Source organism: Capra hircus, chromosome 16 (assembly GCF_001704415.2).
Source record: "Capra hircus breed San Clemente chromosome 16, ASM170441v1, whole genome shotgun sequence".
NCBI lineage: Eukaryota > Metazoa > Chordata > Mammalia > Artiodactyla > Bovidae > Capra > Capra hircus.
Window position 1 is genome coordinate 45526875 of NC_030823.1, and position 22705 is coordinate 45549579.

The 22705-nt window shown below is 49.6% G+C and overlaps 1 protein-coding gene across 5 annotated transcripts in view; it reads left to right on the plus strand.

Annotated features, from left to right (window-relative positions):
* The window catches only part of ACOT7 (acyl-CoA thioesterase 7), a 109382-nt gene that overhangs the window by 20547 nt on the left and 66130 nt on the right, over positions 1 to 22705 (plus strand). The window contains exon 1 of one of the 5 annotated variants that reach the window (XM_018060442.1): positions 12594 to 12628. The exons of 3 other annotated variants lie outside the window; for them this stretch is intronic. In XM_018060442.1, coding sequence (XP_017915931.1) covers positions 12609 to 12628 — 20 coding nt within the window. In that variant the 5' untranslated portion in view covers positions 12594 to 12608. Of the gene's footprint in view, positions 1 to 12593; positions 12629 to 19094; positions 19210 to 22705 lie in introns of those variants that run through there. One more of the 5 variants, XM_018060441.1, reaches the window with a different exon arrangement.

The window sequence follows — 22705 nt, forward strand, 5'->3', positions numbered from 1 at the left end:
CCGAGAGAGCAGGGGGCTGCAGGTGTCTGCTCTCCTTGCCCCTACCCTCCCCGCATTGAGCTGGGATTTTTTTTTTTTTTGGACTTGTTGAGGGAGGCGGGGGCAGCTGTCCTCCTGTGATTGGCTCATCCTCTGGCAATGTAGTGAACTTGGGATAAAACTCCAGTGGGTGGATTCTGATTCTTTGTACCAGCTTTATTGAGTTGTAATTCGCATCCCATTGACGCATCATCCATTGAAGTATGCAGTTCAGTGGCTTTTTGAACATCCAGAGTTGGGCAGTCATTACCACCACCAATTTAGAACATTTTTGTGACCTCTTTGAGAAAAGCCTTTTCTCTCCATTCCCCCTAATCCACTTTCCTTCTCTGTAGATCTCCTTGTTCTCGACATGTCATGTCGCTGGAGCCAAGTGATGTGGTCTTTGTGTCTGGTTTCTATCACTCAGCACCATGTTTTCAGTGTTCATCGGTGTTGTCACACGTGTCAGAGCTTCCTTCATAATGCTCCGCTTATGGATATGTGCCACCCTGTTTAAGACTTCCCTGGTGGCTCAGATGGTAAAGCATCTGCCTACAATGTGGGAGACCTGGGTTCGATTCCTGGGTCAAGAAGATCCTCTGGAGAAGGAAATGGCAACCCACTCCAGTATTCTTGCCTGGAAAATCCCATGGATGGAAGAGCCTGGTAGGCTACAGTCCATGGGGTCGCAAAGAGTCAGACACAACTGAGTGACTTCACCTTACCTTACCTTACCACCTTGTTTATCCATTCATCAGCTGATGCATATCAGCGTCTCCAGCTTTTTGGCCTTTATGTGGACATATGTTTTTATTTCTCTTGGGTGGCATCATAAGAAATGTGTATTTGGTTATTGTTCCTAGGTCTTGGCACAGAGCTCCTAAAACCCTTAACATTCCCTGGGTGGTAGTGAAAGGTTGTTGCTGAACCACAAAAAGATGCTGGGATTCTTGGCCTCCGGAGGAGAAGAATTCAGTCCGGGGCCAGAGACGAGGCTTGATCGCTTGGAGCTTTTGTATGATAAAGTTTTATTAAAGTATAAAGGAGATAGAGAAAGCTTCTGACATAGGCATCAGAAGATACTCTACAATTAGTCATTACAATGAAGCAGAAGAATATCTGGAGGTTGTAAAGACCTCAGTAGACTTACTCCCCATAACTTATATTTTAAGATAACAGGATTAGCCAGAAGGTTTTTTCCAGAGACTGTTCTCAAGCAGGATACATTATTGTTACATAATCCTAAGGAACGTAGAGGGGAAAAAGTTTGTCCTTTCTTTCTCCTTGAGAATTCCAGACCCCTCTCTCCTTGGGGACCCCTAGACTTCTTATCAACCTGCCTAGGAAATGACTCTCTTCGTAGGGTGGATGGGAATGTCTTTTATCCTCCTGGCAAGTTCCTAAAAACCTCGGGAAAATGTTGGAAGACCTTGGATAGAGCATCTTTTGTATGCTAAGGAGATGACTAGTGCTTGGTGGCCCAGAGATAACAGTTTTAGGAAGGAGCTGGTCTTTGGAATGACTGTGGCAGTATTGGAGGGGTGGGACTTTTAGCCCCACCCAAGACCTGGGGGTTGGAGGAGAGGGCTTTGGAGGTTACATTAGTCACTAGAGAGTATATCAGTTCAATTCAGTTGTGTGGTCATGTCTGACTCGTTGCAACCCTATGGACTGCAGCATGCTAGGTTTCCCTGTCCTTCACCAACTTCCAGAGCTTACTCAAACTCGTGTCCGTCGAGTTGGTGATGCCATTCAGCCATCTCATCCTCTGTCATCGCCTCCGCTTCCTGCCTTCAATCTTTCCCAGCATCAGAGTCTTTTCCAGTGAGTCAGTTCTTTTCATCAGGTGGCCAAGTATTGGCCATCAGTCCTTCCACTGCATATTCAGGACTCATTTCCTTTAGGATTGACTGGTTGGCTCTCCTTGCAGTCTGAAAGGCTGTTGTTGAATTACGACGCCGGGATTCTTGGCCCCTGGAGGAGAAGAATTCAATCTGGGGCCAGAGACGAGGCTTGATCACTCAGAGCTTTTGTGTAACAAAGTTTTATTAAAGTATAAAGGAGATAGAGAAAGCTTCTGACATAGGCATCAGAAGGGGGCAGAAAGAGTGCCCCTCTGCTAGTCTTTAGCTGGATGTTATATAGTCACCGGCAGTCTGTTAATGAAAGAAAGGAATGTCTCAGAACTTAGAATGGCACCAGGCCCCTCACCCATAAGATGTATTTTGGGATAATCTTGGCTCCAAATGGTTCATCTTGGGCCATAAAAGGATTAACTTGAATCTTGAAGAAGGGCAGAGCACCATACAAATAGTGTTATTTACATAGATTAGAGGAACAATATTGGAGTATAACATACTGGTTTATCAAGTAGGTTCTGAGCCAAAAGGCAGAACCGACTTGAAGACAGAGTTTGGGGTAAATGCATAGTATATTAGCATAGCCTAAGATAAACATTTCTATAAGAAAAAGGCATTTGTTAACTTCAGGTGAAACCAGGTGTCATGGCAACAGAATTTTAAGAGAAACCTCCTTTTAAATCTGTATAGAGAAGGAAAAAAATAGCGCTAGTTTGTTTCCTCCTGCCGCTTAAGAGAGATAAAATGTCTGACACTTGCAGGCTATTTCCTCCATTTGGAGATCCCTGGCCTTCCTACCTGTTACCCTCTCAAGTCCAAGGGACTCTTAAGAATCTTCTCCAACACAACAGTTCAAAAACATCAATTCTTTGGCACTCAGCTTTCTTTATGGTCCAACTCTCACACCCATACGTGACTACTGGAAAAACCCTAGCTTTGACTAGATGGACTTTTGTTGGCAAAGTAATGTCTCTGCTTTTTAATATGCTCTCTAAGTTTGTCATAGCTCTTTTTCCAGGGAGGAGGCATCTTTTAACTTCATGACTGCAGTCGCCATCTGCAGTGATTTTGGAGCTCAAGAAAGTAAAGTCTGTCTCTGTTTCCATTGTTTCCCCATCTATTTGCCATGAAGTGATGGGACTGGATGCCATGATCTTCATTTTTTGAATGTTATGTTAAGCCACTCTCCTTTTTCACCTTTATCAAGAGGCTCTTTACATCCTCTTTGGCTTTCTGTCATTAAGGTGGTGTCATCTGCATATCTGAGGTTACCATTGATATTTCTCCCAGCAATCTTGATTCCAGCTTGTACTTCATCCAGTATGGGATTTTGCATGATATACTCTGCATATAAGTTAAATACGCAGGGTGACAATATACAGTCTTGACGTACTCCTTTCCCAAGTTTGAACCAGTCCATTGTTCCGTGTCCCGTTCTAACTGTTGCTTCTTGACCTGCATACAGATTTCTCAGGAGGCAGGTCAGGTGGTCTGGTATTCCCATCTCTTGAAGAATTTTCCACAGTTTGTTGTGATCCACACAGTCAAAGGCTTTAGCGTAGTCAATGAAGCAGAAGTAGATGTTTTTCTGAAATTCTCTTGCTTTTTCTATGATCCAACAGCTGTTGGCAATTTGACCTCTGGTTCCTCTGCTTTTTCTAAATCCTGCTTGAACATCTGGAAGTTCTTGGTTCACGTACTGTTGAAGCCTAGCTTGGAGAATTTTGAGCATTAATTTGCTAGCTTGTGAGATGAGTACAATCGTGGGGGAGTTTGAACATTCTTTGACATTGCCTTTCTTTGGGACTGGAATGACGACTCACCTTTTCCAGTCCTGTGGCCACCGCTGAGTTTTCCAAATTTGCTGGCATATTGAGTGTAGCACTATCACAGCATCATCTTTTAGGATTTGAAATAGCTCAGCTGAAATTCCATCACTTCCACTAGCTTTGTTCATAGTGATGCTTCTGAAGGCCCACCTGACTTTGCATTCCAGGATGTCTGCCTCTAGGTGAGTGATCACACCATCATGGCTCTCTGGGTCATTAAGATCTTTTTGTGCAGTTCTGTGTATTCTTGCCACATCTTCTTAATATCTTCTGCTTCTTTTAGGTTGATGCTATTTCTGTCCTTTACTGGAGCATAGTATAGGGTTAATCGCTGAGCCGTATCTGACTCTTTGCGATCCTGTGGACTGTAGCCTGCCAGGCTTCTCTGTGCATGGGATTGTCCAGGCAAGAACTGGAGTGGGTTGCCTTTCTCTTCTCCAGGGGATGTTCCTGACTCAGGGATGGAACCCTGGTCTCTGGCATTGCAGGAAGATTCAATCCTAAAGGAAATCAACCCTGAATATTCATTGGAAGGACTGATGCTGAAGCTCTAGTACTTTGGCCACCGGATGTGAAGAGGCAAGTCATTGGAAAAGTTCCTGATGCTGGGAAAGATTGAGGCGAAAGGAGAAGGGGACAGCAGAGGATGAGATGCTTATATAGCATCACTATCTAATGGACATGAATGGACTCAATGGACATGAATTTGAGCAAACTCCAGGAGGTAGTAGAGGACAGAAGAGCCAGGTGCGCTGCAGTCCATGGAGTTGCAGAGTCGGATGTGACTTAGCAACTGAACAACAACAAAAACCATAACCCTGAGTCCTGAGTCTTGTGAGGTGCTCCAGTGAACCATCCAGCCTGAGGAGGGGTCATGTGCTCAGTAGTGTCCTAACTCTTTGTGACCCCATGGACTGTGGCCCACCAGGCTCCTCTGTCCCTGGGATTTCCCAGGCAAGAATACTGGGGTGGGTTGCCATGCCCTCCTCCAGGGGACCTTCCCGACCCAGGGGTCGAGCTCACGCCTCCTGTGTCTCCAGCACCGGCAGGCAGATCCTTCACCACTGAGCCTTTGGGGAGGCCCTAGGAGGGGTCAGGAATGAACCCAATTGCAGGCGCCTGGCTAACGGCCAAGTGTTGGAGAAATGGCTGGTGTGAGGGTCAGCCCCCCCAACTGATGTCAGAGGTGGCACGAGTGAAAGCAGCTCAGCAGTTCCATTCTTGGGTCAAAGGGTTGCTCTGTTTAATCTTTGGAGGTGCTACCAGAATGTTTTCCAAAGCAGCTGCCTCCTTCTCACTCTCATGGGCTGCACATCCTCACCAATACTTGCTGTATGTAGCTACCCTGTAGTCACCCTGGCGGTTGTAAGTGGTGGTTCACTGAGGTTTCAGTGGGGATCTCCCTGATTAGTGATACTCCCTTGGGCTCAGTGGTAAGGAACCTGTCTGCCAACGCAGGAGACCGGGGTTTAATCCCTGGATCGGAAGATCCCCAGGAGAAGGGAATGGCAACCCACTCCAATATTCTTGCCCGGGAGATCCTATGGACAGAGGTGCCTGGCAGGCTACAGTCCATGGGGTGGCAAAGAGTTGGACCTGACTGAGCACGCACACACACTTTTTCATGCACTTATCAGCCATTTGTACATTTGGGGAATTGTCTATTCAGGTCTGTTGCCTATTTTTTCAGTTGGCTTGTGTTTTTATTATTGAGTTGTAGGCGTCCCTTCTGTATTTTTTTTTTTTTTTTTTTTGGCTCTGCTGTGTTGTCTGGCAGGGTCTTAGTTCCTTTCCTGACCAGGAACTGAACCTGGGCCCTGGGCAGTGAAAACACACAGTCCTAAACACTGGACTGCAGGGAAGTCCCTCCTTCTGTACTGTAGATACAGATCTCTTCTCAAGTGTACGGGTTGCAGAGGTTGTCTTTTTACTTTTGATTATTATCTCTTGCAGCGCAGAAGCTTTACAGTTCTGATGTTTCTCTTTGTTGCTGCTGTTGCTGCTTGTGCTTCCGTTGCCCTCTCTAAGAGGGCACTGCCAAACCCAAGTCCCAGAGCTTCCCTGTGTTTTTCCCTGAAGTGTTTTACGGTTTTGGCTCTTAGATTAGGGCTTGGACCTTTTTCCAGTTCTTCCTCAGAGATGGTGTGAGGTAAGGGTCCAGTTTAATTCTTCTGCCTGTGGATATGCCTTTTCATAGACTGAGAGATAGGTGCTGAGTGGCCAGGTTACTGGTCAAGGTCACAGGCTGATTAGTGGTGCGCTGAAACCACAAACCTCCCGACTGTTCGCCTGCGGCTTCTTCCAGCTTCTCCCAGCTTGCTTTGAACTCTTTCCCAGGTTCGTTGATCCCTGACCCTGAGGACAGAACCCAGAAATCCATGAGCCACAATACAGGGCCTGCCCTGTGGGACGTGGTGTACACGTTATCGTACATCAGTTCCTTGAGAAGAGGACAGTCTATGTGTGATCTGTGTATGAGGTCTCTGAGGTCTGTATCTCTCTGTTCCCACTTGCCTCCCTGAGCGCTACCCCTGCCCCCACTGACTTTTCTACGCCTTCCTCCAGGTCCCCCTCTCCCCGTTCTCTGGGTTGTTCTGTGACTTCAGCCTGTCCGTGGCAGGGGCTGGCTCTTGCTCTCCAGGCCTCCCAAGGGACAGGTCTCTGCTGGGGACCTTCCCAGGGCCAGGCCACACAATCCAGCCCCCTTGGTACCCTGAATCTGACCCCTCAGGGCACAGAGGTTCAGGTTTGTGGCAGGCCAGGGGCCAGCTGGCATGACTGGCCATCTAAGCCGTGTTTCAAACGTTGAGAGTTGGAAGGTGAAAAGACAACCCTCAGAATGGGAGGAAATAATAGCAGATGAAACCACTGACAAAGGATTAATCTCTAAAATATACAAGCAGTTCATACAGCTCAATACCAGAAAAACCAACAGCCCAATCAAAAATTGGGCAGGAGATCTAAAAAAAACATTTCTCCAAAGAAGACATGCAAGTGGCTAATAAACATATGAAAAGATGCTTAGCATCACTCATTATTAGAGAAATGCAGATCAAAGTTACAGTGAGATATCACCTCACACCTGTCATAATGGCCGTCATCAAAAAAATCTACAAACAATAAATGCTGGTGAGGATGTGGAGAAAAGGGAACCTTCTTGCACTGTTGGTGGGAATGTAAATTGGTACAGTCACTGTGGAATACTGTATGGAGAGTGCTTCAAAAACTAGGGATAGAACTACCTCATGACCCAGCAATCTGACTGCTGGACATAAACTCTGAGAATACCGTAATTGAAAAAGACACATGTACCCCAGAGTTCACTGCAGCACTATTTATAATAGCTGGGACATGGAAGCATCCTAAATGTCCATTGACAGATGAGTAGATAAAGAAACTGTGGTACATATATACAGTGCAATATTATTCAGCCATAAAAAGGAACACATTTAAGTCAATTCTAATGAGGTGGATGAACCTAGAGCATTTTATACAGGGTGAAATAAGTCAGAAAGAGAAAAACAAATATCGTGGCTTAACACACACATATGGAACCTAGAAAGATGGTACTGATGAACCTATTTGCAGGGCAGCAGTGGAGATGCAGACACAGAGAACACACTTGTGGACCCAGTGTGGAAAGGAGAGGGTGGGATGAATTGAAAGAGTGATGTTGAAACATGTATATTACCATATTTAAAATGGCTAGCCAGTGGGAGTTTGCCATGTGATGCAGGGAATTCAAACCTGGTGTTCTGTGACAACCTGAGAGGGGTACAGTGGGGTCGGAGGTGCGAGGGAGGGGACATATGTATAACCTATGGCTGATTCATGTTGATGGATGGCAGAAACTAACACAATATTGTAAAGCAGTTTTCCTCCAATTAAAAATAAAATAAAAAATAGAAGAAAAAAGATGGAAAAAACAAAACAAGCAAACCAAAAAAGAAACCTGGAGAGTTGGGAAGCTGCAGGTGGTGGAGTGTCAGAGAAGTCGAAAGATGGGATGCAGCTGTCAGACTGGGAGTGGACGTGTCCAGGAGAGAGAACTTCCTTCAGAGGCTAACTGTCCCTCCTCCTGGCTGTGCTGGGAGCAGAGCATCCCACCAGCTATGGGGTTGCAGCCATGTGCCCTGGAGGCAGCATCCACTTCCTGAACTGACACTGTGTTCCCATCTGCTTCCTGCACCCTACGTGCTTACTTGCTTAGCTCTCAGCCCCAGGGGATGTAGGAATCACCCTTGCTTTACCAACGGGGAGACTGAGGGCAGAAATGACCTTGAATTTCCCATTCAAGGTCAGCACAATGGGCACCGGATGCCTCATTGCCTGCCTTGACCTGCCCTGACTAGGCTAGATGCTGCTAAAGCGTGGAACTGGTTGATGGAGACAGCGCTAACCTGCCAGGTGCTCTGGAAATGGCTATTGCTTAATTTCGGTTTATAAGTGGGTGGAATTAAAAGGCTTGTTATTGTTCAGTTGCCAAGTCATGTCTGGCTCTTTGCAATCCCATGGACTGCAGCACAGCTGGCTTCCCGTCCATCACCATCTCCTGGAGCTTGCCCAAGTTCACGTCCACTGAGTCGATGATGCCATCCAACCATCTTATCCTCTGTCACGCTCTTCTCCTCTGCCTTCAATCTTTCCCAGCATCAGGATCTTTTCCAATGAGTCAGTTCTTTGCGTCAGGTATCCAGAGTATTGGACTTCAGCTTCAGCATCAGTCCTTCCAATGAGTATTCAGGACTGAATTCCTTTAGGATTAAAAGGCTCAGGTGTAATTTATCTCCCATACTCAGCGTAAGGCCGAGAGCTTCTCTGCACCTCAGGTGCCTAAAGAAAAGCACACTTCCGGTGCCCCAAAGGCCAGGCTGTTGTGCTCACTGACCAAGTGCTTGTAAGACTGCCCTGGGGTCTGGGGAGCCTGTTTTCCCCCTATAGAATTTGGTGGGTACCCAAAGGGCTCCTGGTGTGTGTGCCTGTCTGGCACCCAGGAATGGGGGCTGGGGAACACCTGAGGGTAGGGATCTGGTCCCCCGACCAGTTCTGGCCTGTCCTTACACATTTGGGCCACTGGACGGTGGGGGTGGGTTGGGGGGCGCTGGGTATGGGCCGGCCATGCCTCTCCACCTATTCAAAGTCCAGGCTTCAGGTTTCAGCCTCTTCTGGAGCCAACTACATATTCCATTGCCTTCTGGGGACTTAGCAGGTGGAAACCTTAGCCTTGTAACTGATCAGGATGAGCTGGGGTGGGGAACATCCATTGTAGTAAACACCACACTTTTTTGTTTGTCTTTCTTTGCTACTCTGGTGCTGTGTTCATTCAGGTGTGGCTTTGTGATATTGTTATTTATAATAAGAAATACATAATTGGTCTACATCCCTGTTTCTGGCAGAGTCTAAAACCCTTGGCATTTCCTAAATGATGGGAGTGATAAAGGTGTCTTAATATTGGTAACAACCCCCTTTCAACCACACCGGAGCTTATGTTAACGAGGTGACTTTCAGAAAGTACCTAAGGGTGGAAGCTAGCCATGTGATCATAGGCTTGAAACTTCAATCCCAGCCCCCTGACCTCCAGGGAGGGGAGAGGGGCTGCTGGGTGAATCGGTGATTGAATCAGTGACCAGTGATGGGATCAATCAGGCTTTTGTTGTGAAGTCCCCATAAAAGCCCAAAAGGATGGGGTTCAGGGAGCTGGGCTGGAGAGCCTGTAGAGATTCAGGTTTGTCCTAAATCTCGTCATACCATGAGAGCAGGTGGATGCTCTGTGCCTCCCGCATGCTTCTGCCCTACCTGTCTCTTCATCTGGCTGATGACTCATGTATCCTTTAATGTCCTTTGTAGTAAGATGGTGATCTCATGAGTGAATGGGTCTCCTGAGCTTTGTGAGCCTCTGCAGCAGATTAATCAAACCCAAGAAGGAATTTGGTGGAAACTCTGTAACTGGTCAGTCAGTAACACAAATGACAGCCTGGACTTGGGATTGGTCTGGGAAGGTGGCGGGTGGGGTCTGATGCTGTCTCCAGGTTGTTGTTTTTCAGTTGCTCAGTTGTGTCCGACTCTTTACAACCCCATGGACTGCAGCATGCTAGGCTCCCTTGTCCTTCACTATCTCCTGGAGTTTGCTCAAACTCATGTCCATTGAGTCAGTGATGCCATCCAACCGTCTCATCCTCTGTTGCTCCCTTTTCCTCCTACTCTCAATCTTTCCCAGCATCAGGGTCTTTTCAAATGAGTCAGTTCTTCTCATCTGGTGGCCAGAATTTTGGAGCTTCAGCTTCAGCATCAGTCCTTCCAATGACTATTCAGGGTTGATTTTCTTTAGGATTGACTGATTTGATCTCCTTGCAGTCCAGGGGACTCTCAAGAATCTTCTCCAACACCACAGTTCAGAAGCATCAATTCTTTGGTGGTCAGCTTTCTTTATTGTTCAACTCTCACATCCATACATGACTTCTGGAAAAGCCATAACTTTGACTAGACTAGTCAGCAAAGTGTTATCTCTGCTTTTTAATATGCTGTGTAGGTTTGTCATAGCTTTTCTTCCAATGACCAAGCGTCTTTGAATTTCATGGCTGCAGTCCCTGTCCACAGTGATTTTGGAGCCCAAGAAAAGAAAATCTGCCACTGTTTCCATTGTTTCCCCATCTATAGGCAATGAAGTGATGGGATCAGATGGCATGATCTTCATTTTTTAAATGTTGAGTTTTAAGTCAGCGTTTTCACTCTCCTCTTTCATCCTCATCAAGAGGCTTCTCAGTCCCTCTTTGTTTTCTGCCATTAGAGTCATGTCATCTGCATATCTGAGGTTGTTATTTCTTCCTGCAATCTTGATTCCATCTAGCCTGGCATATCACATGTTGTACTCTGCATAGAAGTTAAATAAGCAAGTGACAGTATGCAGCCTTGACATACTACTTTCGCAGTTTGGAACCACTCCGTTGTTCCATGTCCCATTCCAACTGTTGCTTCTTGACCTGCATACTGGTTTCTGACCTGCATCCAGGCAGAGAGTCAGAATCAAGTTGACTTGTAAGACACCCAGCTGGGGTCAGAGAACTGCTTGGTGGTGGGCATAACACCCCCACCCCAACCCTATAATTGGTGACCAGAACTTCAGGCTTGTGTTTGGCACTCAGACTTTTTTTTTTCTTGGCTGGGAAAATAATTTTGTTTGGGGGAGTGGCAGGGGTCCAGCTTCAGAACTCCTGCACTTGCTTCTTGGTGCCTCTGGTCCTGGTGACCTTCAGCATGTGGATGTTCATGGTCCAGCTCAAGAGCCATACTGACCACCATGACAGTGTTGCTGCTTGGGCATCACTCTGGACACTGACCCCTGAAGCTGGGGGACAGGTGCGCAGATGTTGGAACTCCAACAGCTGAATGGCTTTTGGTGCCCTGTGGTGTCTGAGGAGACCGGATCCTATTTGATTGTCATTCTGTGCTTCCTATAATGACAGGCTGGTCCCATCTTGTCATAACAGAGGGGCTCTTAGCCCAGTAAGGAGCTGGTCTAAGTGGCCTGTGTCATCTAAGAAGTAGGAGGAACAGTCTTACCTCTTGATTTGTGGGATCTTAGTTCCCTGACCGGGGATTGAACCTTTGCCCTTGGCAGTGAGAGTGAAAAAGTAAGTGTGTTAGTTAGTCAGTTGTGTCCAACTCTTTGTGTTTAGCCCGCCATGGACTGTAGCCCGCCAGGCTCCTCTGTCCATGGAATTCTCCAGGCAAGAATACTGAAGTGGGTTGCCATTCCCTTCTCCAGGGGATCTTCTGACCCAGGAGACCCTGGGTCTCCTGCGTGGCAGGCAGAATTTTTACAGTCTGAGCCACCTGAGTCCTAATTGCTGGACTGCCAGGGAATTCCTAGTGGGGATAGTCTTATCTCAGCCATAGCAGTGATAATTTGTGGACTTGATTTTGCTTGTGATTGTTCCCATGTACCTACTAAGTTTTTTGCTGTTGTTATTCAGTTGCTCAGTCATAACAGACTCTTTGCAACCCCATGGACTGCAGCACACTAGGCTTCCTTGTCCTTCACCATCTCCCGAAGTTTGCTCATATTCATGTTCGTTGAGTCGATAATGCCATCCAACCATTTCATTCTCTGTCACTCCCTTTTCTTCCTACCTTCGATCTTTTGAAGCATCAGGGTCTTGTCTAATGAGTCAGCTCTTTGCATCAGGTGGCCAAAATATTGGAGCTTCAGCTTCAGTATCAGTTCTTCCAATGAATATTCAGGGTTGATTTCCTTTAGGACTGACCGGTGTGATCTCCTTGCTATGCAAGGGACTCTCAAGAGTGTTCTCCAGCACCACAGTTTGAAAGTATCAGTTTTTTGGTGCTCAGCCTGCTTTTTACTTTTGTTATTAGATAGTTAATATGGAAGAGAGTGCATTGAATTCCTAGTTTTGTGGGAGGTCTCTACACTCTTCTACCATGCCCACACCACGTTGTGTCCTTCAGGGTTTACTGGGAGCTCCTGCCACTCTGTGTCCTTGCCAGTGTCTGGCGTTGTCACATCGGGATCTTGGCTGGTAGGGTGAGTGTGAGTGTAGCTTGTTGTCATTTGAGTGTGCGATTCCCTAGTAACCTGTGACACAGGCATCTTTCTCATGTGCTTATTTGCTATCTGTGTGTCTTCGTTTATGAAGCGTCCCTTCAGATCTTCTGCTCATTTCCATGCTGGATTGTTGGTTATTGGATACAAGTCCTTTATCAGACACGTGATTTATAAATATTTTCTTCCAGTTGGTGGCTTGTCACTGTTCTGCTATCAGTGCCTCTGTTGGTTGTGTCCTCTGGCCAGCCCAGGAGCCAGAAGCCAGTGTACTTGGCTTCTCCTAGGTCCTGGAAGTCCTCTTAGAGTGTCACAGCTTCGAGGAACTCTCAGCTCTCCATGGACCCTCCAGGTTACAGGTGAGGAAACAGAGTCCAGAGGGGCAATGGCTGACTTAGGGGCAAGTGGCTGGTGTGGCAGAGCCACGGCTTGAACCCTGACTGCGTCTCCCGGGCCAGCTTGCCCTTGGAATTTCCACACTGGCTTTCTGGGGGGGCCATCTGCTGATGCGGTCTGCAGGTGATGTCCAGCAGGATGGGCTGTTCGATGCCCAGGATATTGGGCAGGGCTGGGGTTCTAGAGGTTGAGACAGTTGCCCTTGTTCTGTCCTTAGCCCCTTCATGGTCTACTCCAGCTTCCGCACCTCCCAGACCTCCAGGACAGTGTCTTTGGAGGGCATCCTCCTCTATTCTCAAGGATGTCTGGGAGCCCCTTCCACAGTGAGACTGGGTGTCACCGTGTGGACCACTGGCCATATTCTGCCTGACTCTGGGGAAGTCCTCAGGGCCTGCTGGGCTGCTCCTGAGGGCTCCACTGTGGATCCCGTGGGCTGAGAGGGCTGTGATTGCTGCCTGGTGGTGCCTGGCAATCTGGCCTGGTAGGGCTGTTAGTGAGGCCGTACCTGGAGGTCCGGGCAGCCTGGCCGCCTCCTTCCTGCTTGTGGTCCTGAAGCTGGTGGCTGAGACACTCTTGGAGATGGACTGAGTGCCAGTAAACTCTCGTAGATTCAGTGACTGAGAAGAACCCCCAGGTGTTTGCCACCACCACGTGATTCTTCACACAGCAGCTGTCAGGGTGGGTGGGTGGGGTATTTATTTATTTCATTATTGACATATAATTTATGTAACTGTACACATTTAAAGTGAGTGGCTTGATCCATTTGGGCATATGTAAACACTTGAAAAATCATCACCATAATCGAGGTCATGAGCACAGCCATCATTTTAAGAGTTTCTCCTCATCTCCTGATAATCCCGCCCTCCTTCCTAGGCAGCCACTGACTCACTGTCCCTGTAGATTAGTTTGCATCTTCTAGAATGTTAAAGAGGAAAGTGAAAGAGGAGAGTGAAAAAGCTGGCTTAAAACTCAACATTCAAAAAACGAAGATCATGGCTTCCGGTCCCATTACTTTATGGCAAACAGATGGGGAAACAATGGAAACAGTGACAGACTTTGTATTTTGGGGCTCCAAAATCACTGCCGATGGTGATTGCAGCCATGAAATTAAGAGACGCTTGCTCCTTGGAAGAAAAGGTATGACAAGCCTACACAGCATATTAAATAGCAGCAGAGACATTACTTTGCCAACAAAGGTCTGTCTAGTCAGAGCTGTGTTTTTCCAGTTGTCATGTATGGATGTGAGAGTTGGACCATAAAGAAAGCTGAGCACTGAAGAATTAATGCTTTTGAACTGTGGTGTTGGAGAAGACTTTTGAGAGTCCCTTGGACAGCAAGGAGATCCAACTAGTCCATCCTAAAGGAAATCAGTCCTGAATAGTCATTGGAAGGTCTAATGCTGAAGCTGAAGTTCAACTTTGGTTGAACTTTGATGGCCCAACTTTGGCCACCTTATAGGAAGAACTGACTCATTTGAAAAGATGCTGATGCTGGGAAAGATTAAAGGCAGGAGGAGAAGCGACGACAGAGGATGCAATGGTGGGATGGCATCGCTGACTTGATGGACATGAGTTTGAGCAAGCTCTGGAAGTTGGTGATGGACAGGGAAGCCTAGTGTGCTGCAGTCCATGCGGTCGCAAAGAGTTGGACATGACTGAGCAACTGAACTGAATCGAGAGTGTTGTAGAAGTGGAGCCATGCAGTCAGAGCTCTTTTCTGTCTGCCCTGCCCTCTTTCGCTTGGTGTGATCATTTTGAGATTCCCCCACGTTGCTGTAAGGACCAGAATTCATTCCTTTTATTGCCAAGTAGCATTCCCTTGCACGGGTGGGTGGACCTTGGTCTGTCCGTTCGTTCACCTGGGGATGGGCATTTGAGTCGTGTCCAGCTGTGGGCCGTTACAGGAAACGCTGCCACGAGCAGTGGTGTTGGGGCCTCTGAGGGGACATACTCAGGGGACAGCGTTGGGTGGGATGGTAGCTGTAGGGTTAGCTGTTTGAGAAGCTGCCAGACGGTCTCGCCAGGTGGTTGTGCATTTCGTGTTTGTTCCTGCTCGTTTTCAGCAGCGCCTGGGAGTCCCGGCTTCTCCACAGCCTTACCAGCACTTGGTACAGTCGGGCTTTTCAGTTTTAGCCGTGCTGAGGTGTGAGAGGATCTCACGGTGGTGTTTATCTGCAGTTTCCTAATGTCTAACAGTGTCGAGCATCATTTCATATTTGTGTTTGTCACCTACGTATCTTGTTTAGCCATGTGTCTGCTCAGGTCTTTTGCCCATTTAAAAAAATTGCAGCTTTGGTTTTCTCACCGTTAGGAGTTCTTTATGTCCCCAGAGTATATCTCTGCCCCTCCCAGCTTTCTCTGCCCTTGGAGGTGGGCTTCCGTGGGAGGAAAGTGAAAGTGTTAGTCACTCCGTCGTTTCTGACTCTGTGAGACCTCGTGAACTGTAGCCCTCCAGGTTCCTCTGTTCACGGGGTTTTCCAGGTAAGAATACTGGAGTGGGTTGCCACTCCCTTCTCCAGGGGATCTTCCCAACTGAGGGATCGAACCCAGGTCTCTCACATTGCAGGCAGATTCTACCATCTGAGGCACCAGGGAAGCCGTGGGAGGAAACTGGCCTCCAGTTCTAGGAAAAGCCATTCAGCCCTCTGCTCACCTTCTCTCCTGGGTGCCTACCATCAGTTGGGCCAGTTGATTCTCTGAGCTCCAGGACCTTGTCTGTCACTTCCTGCCTTGCTCCTTGGCGACTCGGGTGTAGCCCCTACTCCCTGGGCAGGTGTGGGGCAGGTGGAAGGAAGCATGCTGCCTTCTCCACCTACTTCAATTTCCAGATGACCTTGAGAGCTGAAGGACATAGTGGTTATTTCCCCACAAACTGCACCCCAGACACAACCTCGTGGGTGTTTTCACTCCCTACCTCCCTTTCCCAGCCCCTGGCAACTGCCAGTCTACTGTCTGTGTGTCTCCAGGATCTGCCTGTTCTGGGTGTTCTAGATCAGTGGACTCATAGACGAAATGCTCTTCTGCATGACTGGCTTCTTTCACTCAGTGTGTTTTCAGAGTTCATCCACATTGTGTTGTTGAGGCAGGTAACTGATATTAAACAGTGTATAACAGGAATAGGAAAGAGTTTGATGTGAGCCAAACTGAGGACTGTAGCCCAGAGGATTTGCTCTGACGATCTGCTCCGGAGAAGCAGGATTTTCAGCACAGTTTTCTGTCTTGTCAGTGCAGAGAACATCAAGTCAAGGAGACCTTCCCTCCGGTTTCAGAAAACCAGATCCCCACGTACCCAGGCCATCAGTGTGGCCTTGGCACCTGGGAAGGGAGTCTGACTGTTGAAGGAGTAGTGAGCATTGGTGTCCCAGGGAGGAGGTGTTTAATCCTTATTTTTTCTTTATTTATCTGACTTCTCTGGGTCTCAGCTGCAGCCAGCGGGATCTTCCATCTTCAGCCGCGGCACTGGAACTCTTCGTTGTAGCATGTGCCATCTAGTTCCCCCACCAGGGATCAAACCCAGACCCCTGGAATTGAGAGCTCAGAGTCTTAGCCACTGGACCACCAGGGAAATCGCTAGGCTTTATTTTGAACATGAACACTCTTTACTTCTGGTCAGTGCACCCTTTCCTTTAGTAATTAGAGCAGATGCACAGTGTTTGTTTGCTAGACCACAGACAGGCTATTTTAGTCAGCATTGAATTCAAGGTAACTCATGTATAAGCCAGAATGACTTCCCCAGACCTCAACCCATGAACATTCCTTTTATCGGTGTGTATCAGTACTGCATTCCTTTTTACGGTCAAATCATGTGAACTTCCAGATGTTCAAGCTGGTTTTAAAAAAGGCAGAGGAACCAGAGATCCATTGCCAGCATCCGCTGGATCATTGAAAAAGCAAGAGAGTTCCAGAAAAACATCTATTTCTGCTTTATTGACTATGCCAAAGTCTTTGACTGTGTGGATCACAATAAACTGTGGAAAATTCTGAAAGAGATGGGAATACCAGACCACCTGACTTGCCTCTTGAGAAACCTGTATGCAGGTCGGGAAGCAACAGTTAGAACTGGACATGGAACAACAGACTGGTTCCAAATAGGAAAAGGAGTACGTCAAGGCTGTATATTGTCACCCTGCTTATTTAACTTATATACAGAGTACATCATGAGAAACACTGGGCTGGAATAAGCACAAGCTGGAATCAAGATTGCTGGGAGAAATATCAATAACCTCAGATATGCAGATGACACCACCCTTACGGCAGAAAGTGAAGAGGAACTAAAAAGCCTCTTGATGAAAGTGAAAGAGGAGAGTGAAAAAATTGGCTTAAAGCTCAACGTTCAGAAAACGAAGATCATGGCATCTGGTCCCATCACTTCATGGCAAATAGATGGAGAAACAGTGGAAACAGTGTCAGAGTTTATTTTTTTGGGCTCCAAAATCACTGCAGATGGTGGCTGTAGCCATGAAATTAAAAGATGCTTACTCCTTGGAAGAATAGTTATGACCAACCTAGACAGCATATTGAAAAGCAGAGACATTACTTTGCCAACAAAGGTCCATCTAGTCAAAGCTATGGTTTTTCCAGTAGTCATATATGGATGTGAGAGTTGGACTGTGAAGAAAGCTGAGTGCCGAAGAATTGATGCTTCTGAACTGTGGTGTTGGAGAAGACTCTTGAGAGTCCCTTGGAGTGCAAGGAGATCCAACCAGTCCATTCTAAAGGAGATCAACCCTGGGATTTCTTCGGAAGGAATGATGCTAAAGCTGAAACTCTAGTACTTTGGCTACCTCATGCGAAGAGTTGACTCATTGGAAAAGACTCTGATGCTGGGAGGGATTGGAGACAGGAGGAGAAGGGGACGACAGAGGATGAGATGGCTGGATGGCATCACTGACTCAATGGATGTGAGTCTGAGTGAACTCAGGGAGTTGGTGACGGACAGGGAGGCCTGGTGTGCTGTGATTCATGGGGTCGCAAAGAGTTGGACACAACTGAGTGACTGAACTGAACCGAACTGAATGGTCCATTGTGTTGATGGACCATATGTTATTTATCCGATGATGGATACCTGGGTTTCCACCTTTCGGTTATTATGAATAATGTTGCTATGAACCTTTCCAGACATCTGGTTTTGTCATTTTAAATGGTTCTTGGTTAATTTAATAGAAAGGAAATAGCAACTTATGGTTGTTCAGCTTCAAAATTGTTCACTCATATAGCTAAACTGGCATCAGATGGTTCTGTTTGTGGAAAGGTCTGCTCATGGCTGGAGTCCAGTGGCGGTGGAGGCCTGGTCCAGCCTCCCTGACAGGACTGAGCTGTGGGAGGGGTTTTAGACAGTTAATTTTGCATCATTTCTTACAGATTTTCTCCCCTCCCTGAATTCTGTTTTTCTCTAATTAAGAAAAAAAAATCTAAGTTCCACTGGGTTTAGCTTGTAGCTCTCTCCAGGTTTTAAGTAGTTGACGCTGCATATAATTTAGTGGCTCATTCTCCAAATGTGAAACATGTCTTCCCTCCAACAACGCTTCATTTCAGTCTTAACTTCTGTGGTTTGTCTAAAAGCACTTCTCTAGATAGCCTTGTCTCAGTTGTGGGTTTCAGTCCATTTTCCCATGTTTTATGGTCCTGTGCTTGGCATCACATGCCATGTGAATCCTCCCCATGCCGTTGGTAGATGTATCATTTAGAAAGTTCTTCAGGTACAGGTTGGTATCAGGATTCTCTATTTGTTCCATTGAGGACTGTTGTATCTTTAAGCCAAATGAACTTAGAACCTGTTGGGGCAAACGGTGCCTGCTTCTCTTGTTGGTGTGGGGTCACAATCATCACCTGGTTGGTGTATAGGGGAGGTGGGGAGGGCAGTTGTTGACCTTCATAGAGCCCGCAGGCTGCCTCCCCCAACCTGTCCTTCCTTCTCAGATCGGTACCCCTGGTGTCTTCTGGTTCTGACTATTGGCGGCCTGCCGCCCTTCCTCCCTTCCTCCCGGGTAGAAGTTGGGGCTTGAACCGGCTAACTTCCAACATCTCTTTCTACTCCAATTTCTTAAAATTTTACAGGAGTTTCAGAAGTCAAGGAGGGAGTTCCTTGGCCGCCCAGTGGTTAGGACACAGCACTTACACTGCCGAGGGTCTAGGTTCAACCCCTGGTTGGGGAACTAAGATTCTGCAAACCTGGTGACACAACCAAAAAACTTAAAAATAAAAAACAAAAATTTGAACAAAAAAAGGTCAGGGAACCTGCAGTATTTGGAGTGTTGGGATGGGCTTCTGGGCACCGCCTTTTATCTGGAGAGGGGGTTGCCCAGCCTGCCATGTGGAGATGGAAGCCACGGTTGCTTAGGGAGGCAGCGATGCCCCTATGTGGGACTAGCTGAGTCCAAAGGGCACCACTGCAGGCCAGGGAGCCCTCTCTAAGCCCCATCTGGTCGTGGCTTCGGGAGGGACTGTGGGGCTGTGGACGCCATGCTCTTGCTCCGGCGAGCTTTGCCCCTCTCAGCCTTCCGGAGGTGCGCTGACCAGGCCCGACTCGGGGGGAAGGCCAGGCTGTGAGTTGGGAGCCATGGGGAAACTGTGGGGCAGCCGGGGTGGGGGGTGTCTGGGGGACCCTGGCCCGAGCACCAGGGCAGGTGGGACTGGCAGGTCTCGGCATGTGGCTCTGGAGGCCAGGGCTGGAGTGGGCATCTGGGGCCTTGGGGCCTTCTTTCCAACCTGAGGTTGAGGGAGGGACTAGAACAGACCGAGCGTCTGGGGCGCCCAGGACCTCTGAGGTGGTTCGCGTCCTGAGTGGCCTGTGGCCCAGGGAAGGGGAAGCAGGGAGGGCCGGAGGAGGGGGTCCCAGCTGACGCGAGGGGACCAGGGCCCTGGGTGGGTGGGGTGGGGATGACGTCTGTCCACTCTGCATCCCCCGGGGGTCAGCTCAGCGTCTGACACACATGCCCAGTGTGGGACCCGGCGGTGAGCAGGTTGGCCCGGCCCTGCCAGACAGGACCTGTCCCCAGGGGCTGCGGGCAAATCTTGGTGTGCTGTTGTAGCGGCCAAGGGGCTGGGGGAGGTCTGCCATCCTGGCTGGGACCTGTCAGGCTGTATGGGTGGGGAGGCTCATGGGAGACGTTTCGTCCCAGACTCAGCCCTGACTCCCCTCCAGGCAGACGTTGTGAGTGTGGTGTGGTGGCTGGGCCCCTCACCTGCCTGCCAGCTCCAGGCTCCAGGCATCCTGATGGCCCAGCTGAGGGTAGCCTTGCCACTTCCTCCCGGGCTGGGTGCCTGCCTCCCTGTGGAACCGGGGGCTGTGGTGCTGGTCAGGCTGGGATGTTCTTAATCAGTCTGGAATGTTCTTCTCTTTTGCATAAAGGTGGGGCCACTAGTGCCTTTAGTGAGAATCCATCCGCATATTAGGAAGGCCCCCGGGAAGGAACCGAGGGCACTTGGCCTCTGACAGGGGGTCTCTGTGGGCTCAAGTGGCAGGCTGCCTTTGCCAAGCCCCATCAGGGCCGTGTCCTGACTTGTCCTCTTAACAACAAAGTCTGTGCAGGCTAGCTGAACAGGTGCCTGGGAGCTGAGCCAGGATGACAGTTTTTAGGAAGTACGCCCTTGAGTGGGTGGGTTCATTCATTTATGCCGCCCATCATGGTGCCTGGGTGACCGTGGCTCTGCAGGGATGGTGTTGGGTCTGGGTGACACTCAGGACATGTCCAGCCTCCTCTCCCCTGGCTGCTGCTTCGCCTCAGCACCAGGGCATCTCTGCCAGCCGGTCCTCTTCCCCCAGACCCAGCGGGGGAGACAGTAGAAGCCAGTGCACCTGAGTGGTGGGGAGGAAGGTCTGTGTGGTGGGGGCAGGGCGTCAGCCAGGAGAGGGCTGATCAGCCATCTGCCTCCCTGCCGGGGTTCAACAGCCCCTACCACTCAGGGTGGGCTTGGGGGACAGGTTTCAGATGCCAGCTGCTCTGCATCTGCTCAGACCTCTCCCTCTGTCTCCCTTACTCTGGCTCTTGACCGCCTCCCCCCGCCACTTCTGTCTGAGTGTCAGGAAGCTTTGGGTCCAGGCCTGGGGCTTGGCCTTTGTCCCCAGCGCTGACTCAGGAGGGCACCTCTGCCTTCTAGATCTCAGGGCAACAGCAGCAGGAGGGCTAGAAGATTTCCTTCTCCACTGTTGTTATATACAAGATGAGGTTTCTATGACAACTGGCTTTTGGTAGGCTTCTCAGACTGATGAAGTGGCCCCTTCCTGGTTAGATTGGGCAGCCCAGGAAGCCAGGGTGCTTCCCTCCAGGCCAAGGGGTTGGGACCGTCCTTGCAGTGGGAGAGGGCCGGTGAGTCAGCTGCAGCTGCCTCTGTCGCTTCTCTCTGGACCTGGGATGTCCCAGCCCACATGGCTTCCCAGCTGAGCAGGTACCAACCACCAGCTGTTGGGACCCCCCTCCCCCATGTGGGCACCCTTGTGGCAGACGGGGTCAGGTGGTAGGGGGACTCGGCCCCTATGTGCAACAGGGCTGGCTGTGGCTGGCTTCAGGCAGCCAGGGGCACCCAGGCCTGGCCCAGGTCTTGCTGACGTTGGAGGTTAGGTGGTTAACTGAACCCGGGACGGGGACTCTGGCCTCTTGAGTATCCACATGGGCTCCTGGCAGGGTCATATCATGGGTCCCCGGGGGAGTTGGCAGTGAGGCCTGGCACTCACCCACCTGGAGCTCACCAACCTAGCTCCAGCGCCCAAGTTGGGGCACTTGCTCCTCTTTGCCTTCTTGCCTGCCTGGTGCTTCCCTTTCTCCTGCCAGCAGATTTCTGTGGTTGGGCCAGGCGCTGCTCACCTTCCTGTCTGCTCAGCTCAGGGTGCTTTGGGTTTTTGGGATCAGTGGCGCTGGGTGGGCCACCTGCCCTGGTTCATTCTCCTGTCCTGCTTTGGGGCCTGGGAGGGTCCCAGGGCCTCTTTGGTGGCCCAGCTGTTTCTCCCCCCTTGCCTCCTTTGGGGTCTTCGGGGGTTGAAGGAGCTTTGCTGGAACCTTCTTAGCCAGCAAATTGGATAAGACAAGCAGTGCCACACAGCCTTCTGTTGGGCAGAGTCCCCCTGACATAGGAAGATGGGGTGTTCATATGTGCCTGACTCTGGTTTTCCGGGCCCCATGGTGGAGGCTGCCAGGTGTGAACTAGCCCACGTGCCCCCAACCCATGTGGTCCTCCTGGCAGGTGCGTGCCCCCAGATGAGCCTGGAGCTCCTTTCTCACCAGCAGTGGCAGCCCCCGCCCCGCCAGTCTCCTTCCTGGCTTGCCTTCAGACTCCGGTTCAGATCCTGCTTTATGGATGCCCCCGCCACGGGCACCTTTTCAACTGCCACCTGTAGCTCCAAGGCAGGGGTGGCAGTCTGTCCAAAAGTCACTGTCTTGACCTGCTTTTGCTTCTCTGGGTTGAACCTCATTCAGAAGGGACAGGTCTGGGGAGCTTCTGGCACAATCTGTGAGGCGTGCTTAGAGCTGGCTGCCCTGTGGGAACCCGCCTGTACCCTGGCAGCAAGCCCAGTGGTTCTGCCCGTGTTTGGGTGCTGGTGGAAATCCCACAGAGGACTTCACGTGCCCTGGAAATTGGTTGGGCTTGGCACTGCCACCTTCTCCTTTAGGCAGTTCTGCTTTCACCGTTGGGTAAAGGAAACAACCCCCTTGCCCCGCCTCTCCCAGTTCCCCGGAACTCGTGGAAGTGTTCCATTTTAGCACTGACATTTTCCTATCAGAGTTGGAGATGTTGGCCTCATGCTGGAGGGCTGTGGGTAGGGTGGGCAGGGGGCAGTCATCAGTGGAGCTGCCACCAAGGCTGCTGGGGGCCTGGCCTGGGCTGGCTGGACTGGAGAGCAGGACCTGAGCTTGGCTGCAGGCCGTGGGGACTCAGCCCGGCCGCTCCCTGCTGCCTTCTGGGGGAGTGCTCAGGTCACTCGGGCAGGGGCCTCAGGCCACATGCTGTCTTGGTTTCTTGGCGTCACTGTAACACATGACCACGCCTCGGTGGCTTAAAACACAGAAATGCATATGCTTTCACATCTGGAGGCCGCAAGCCCCA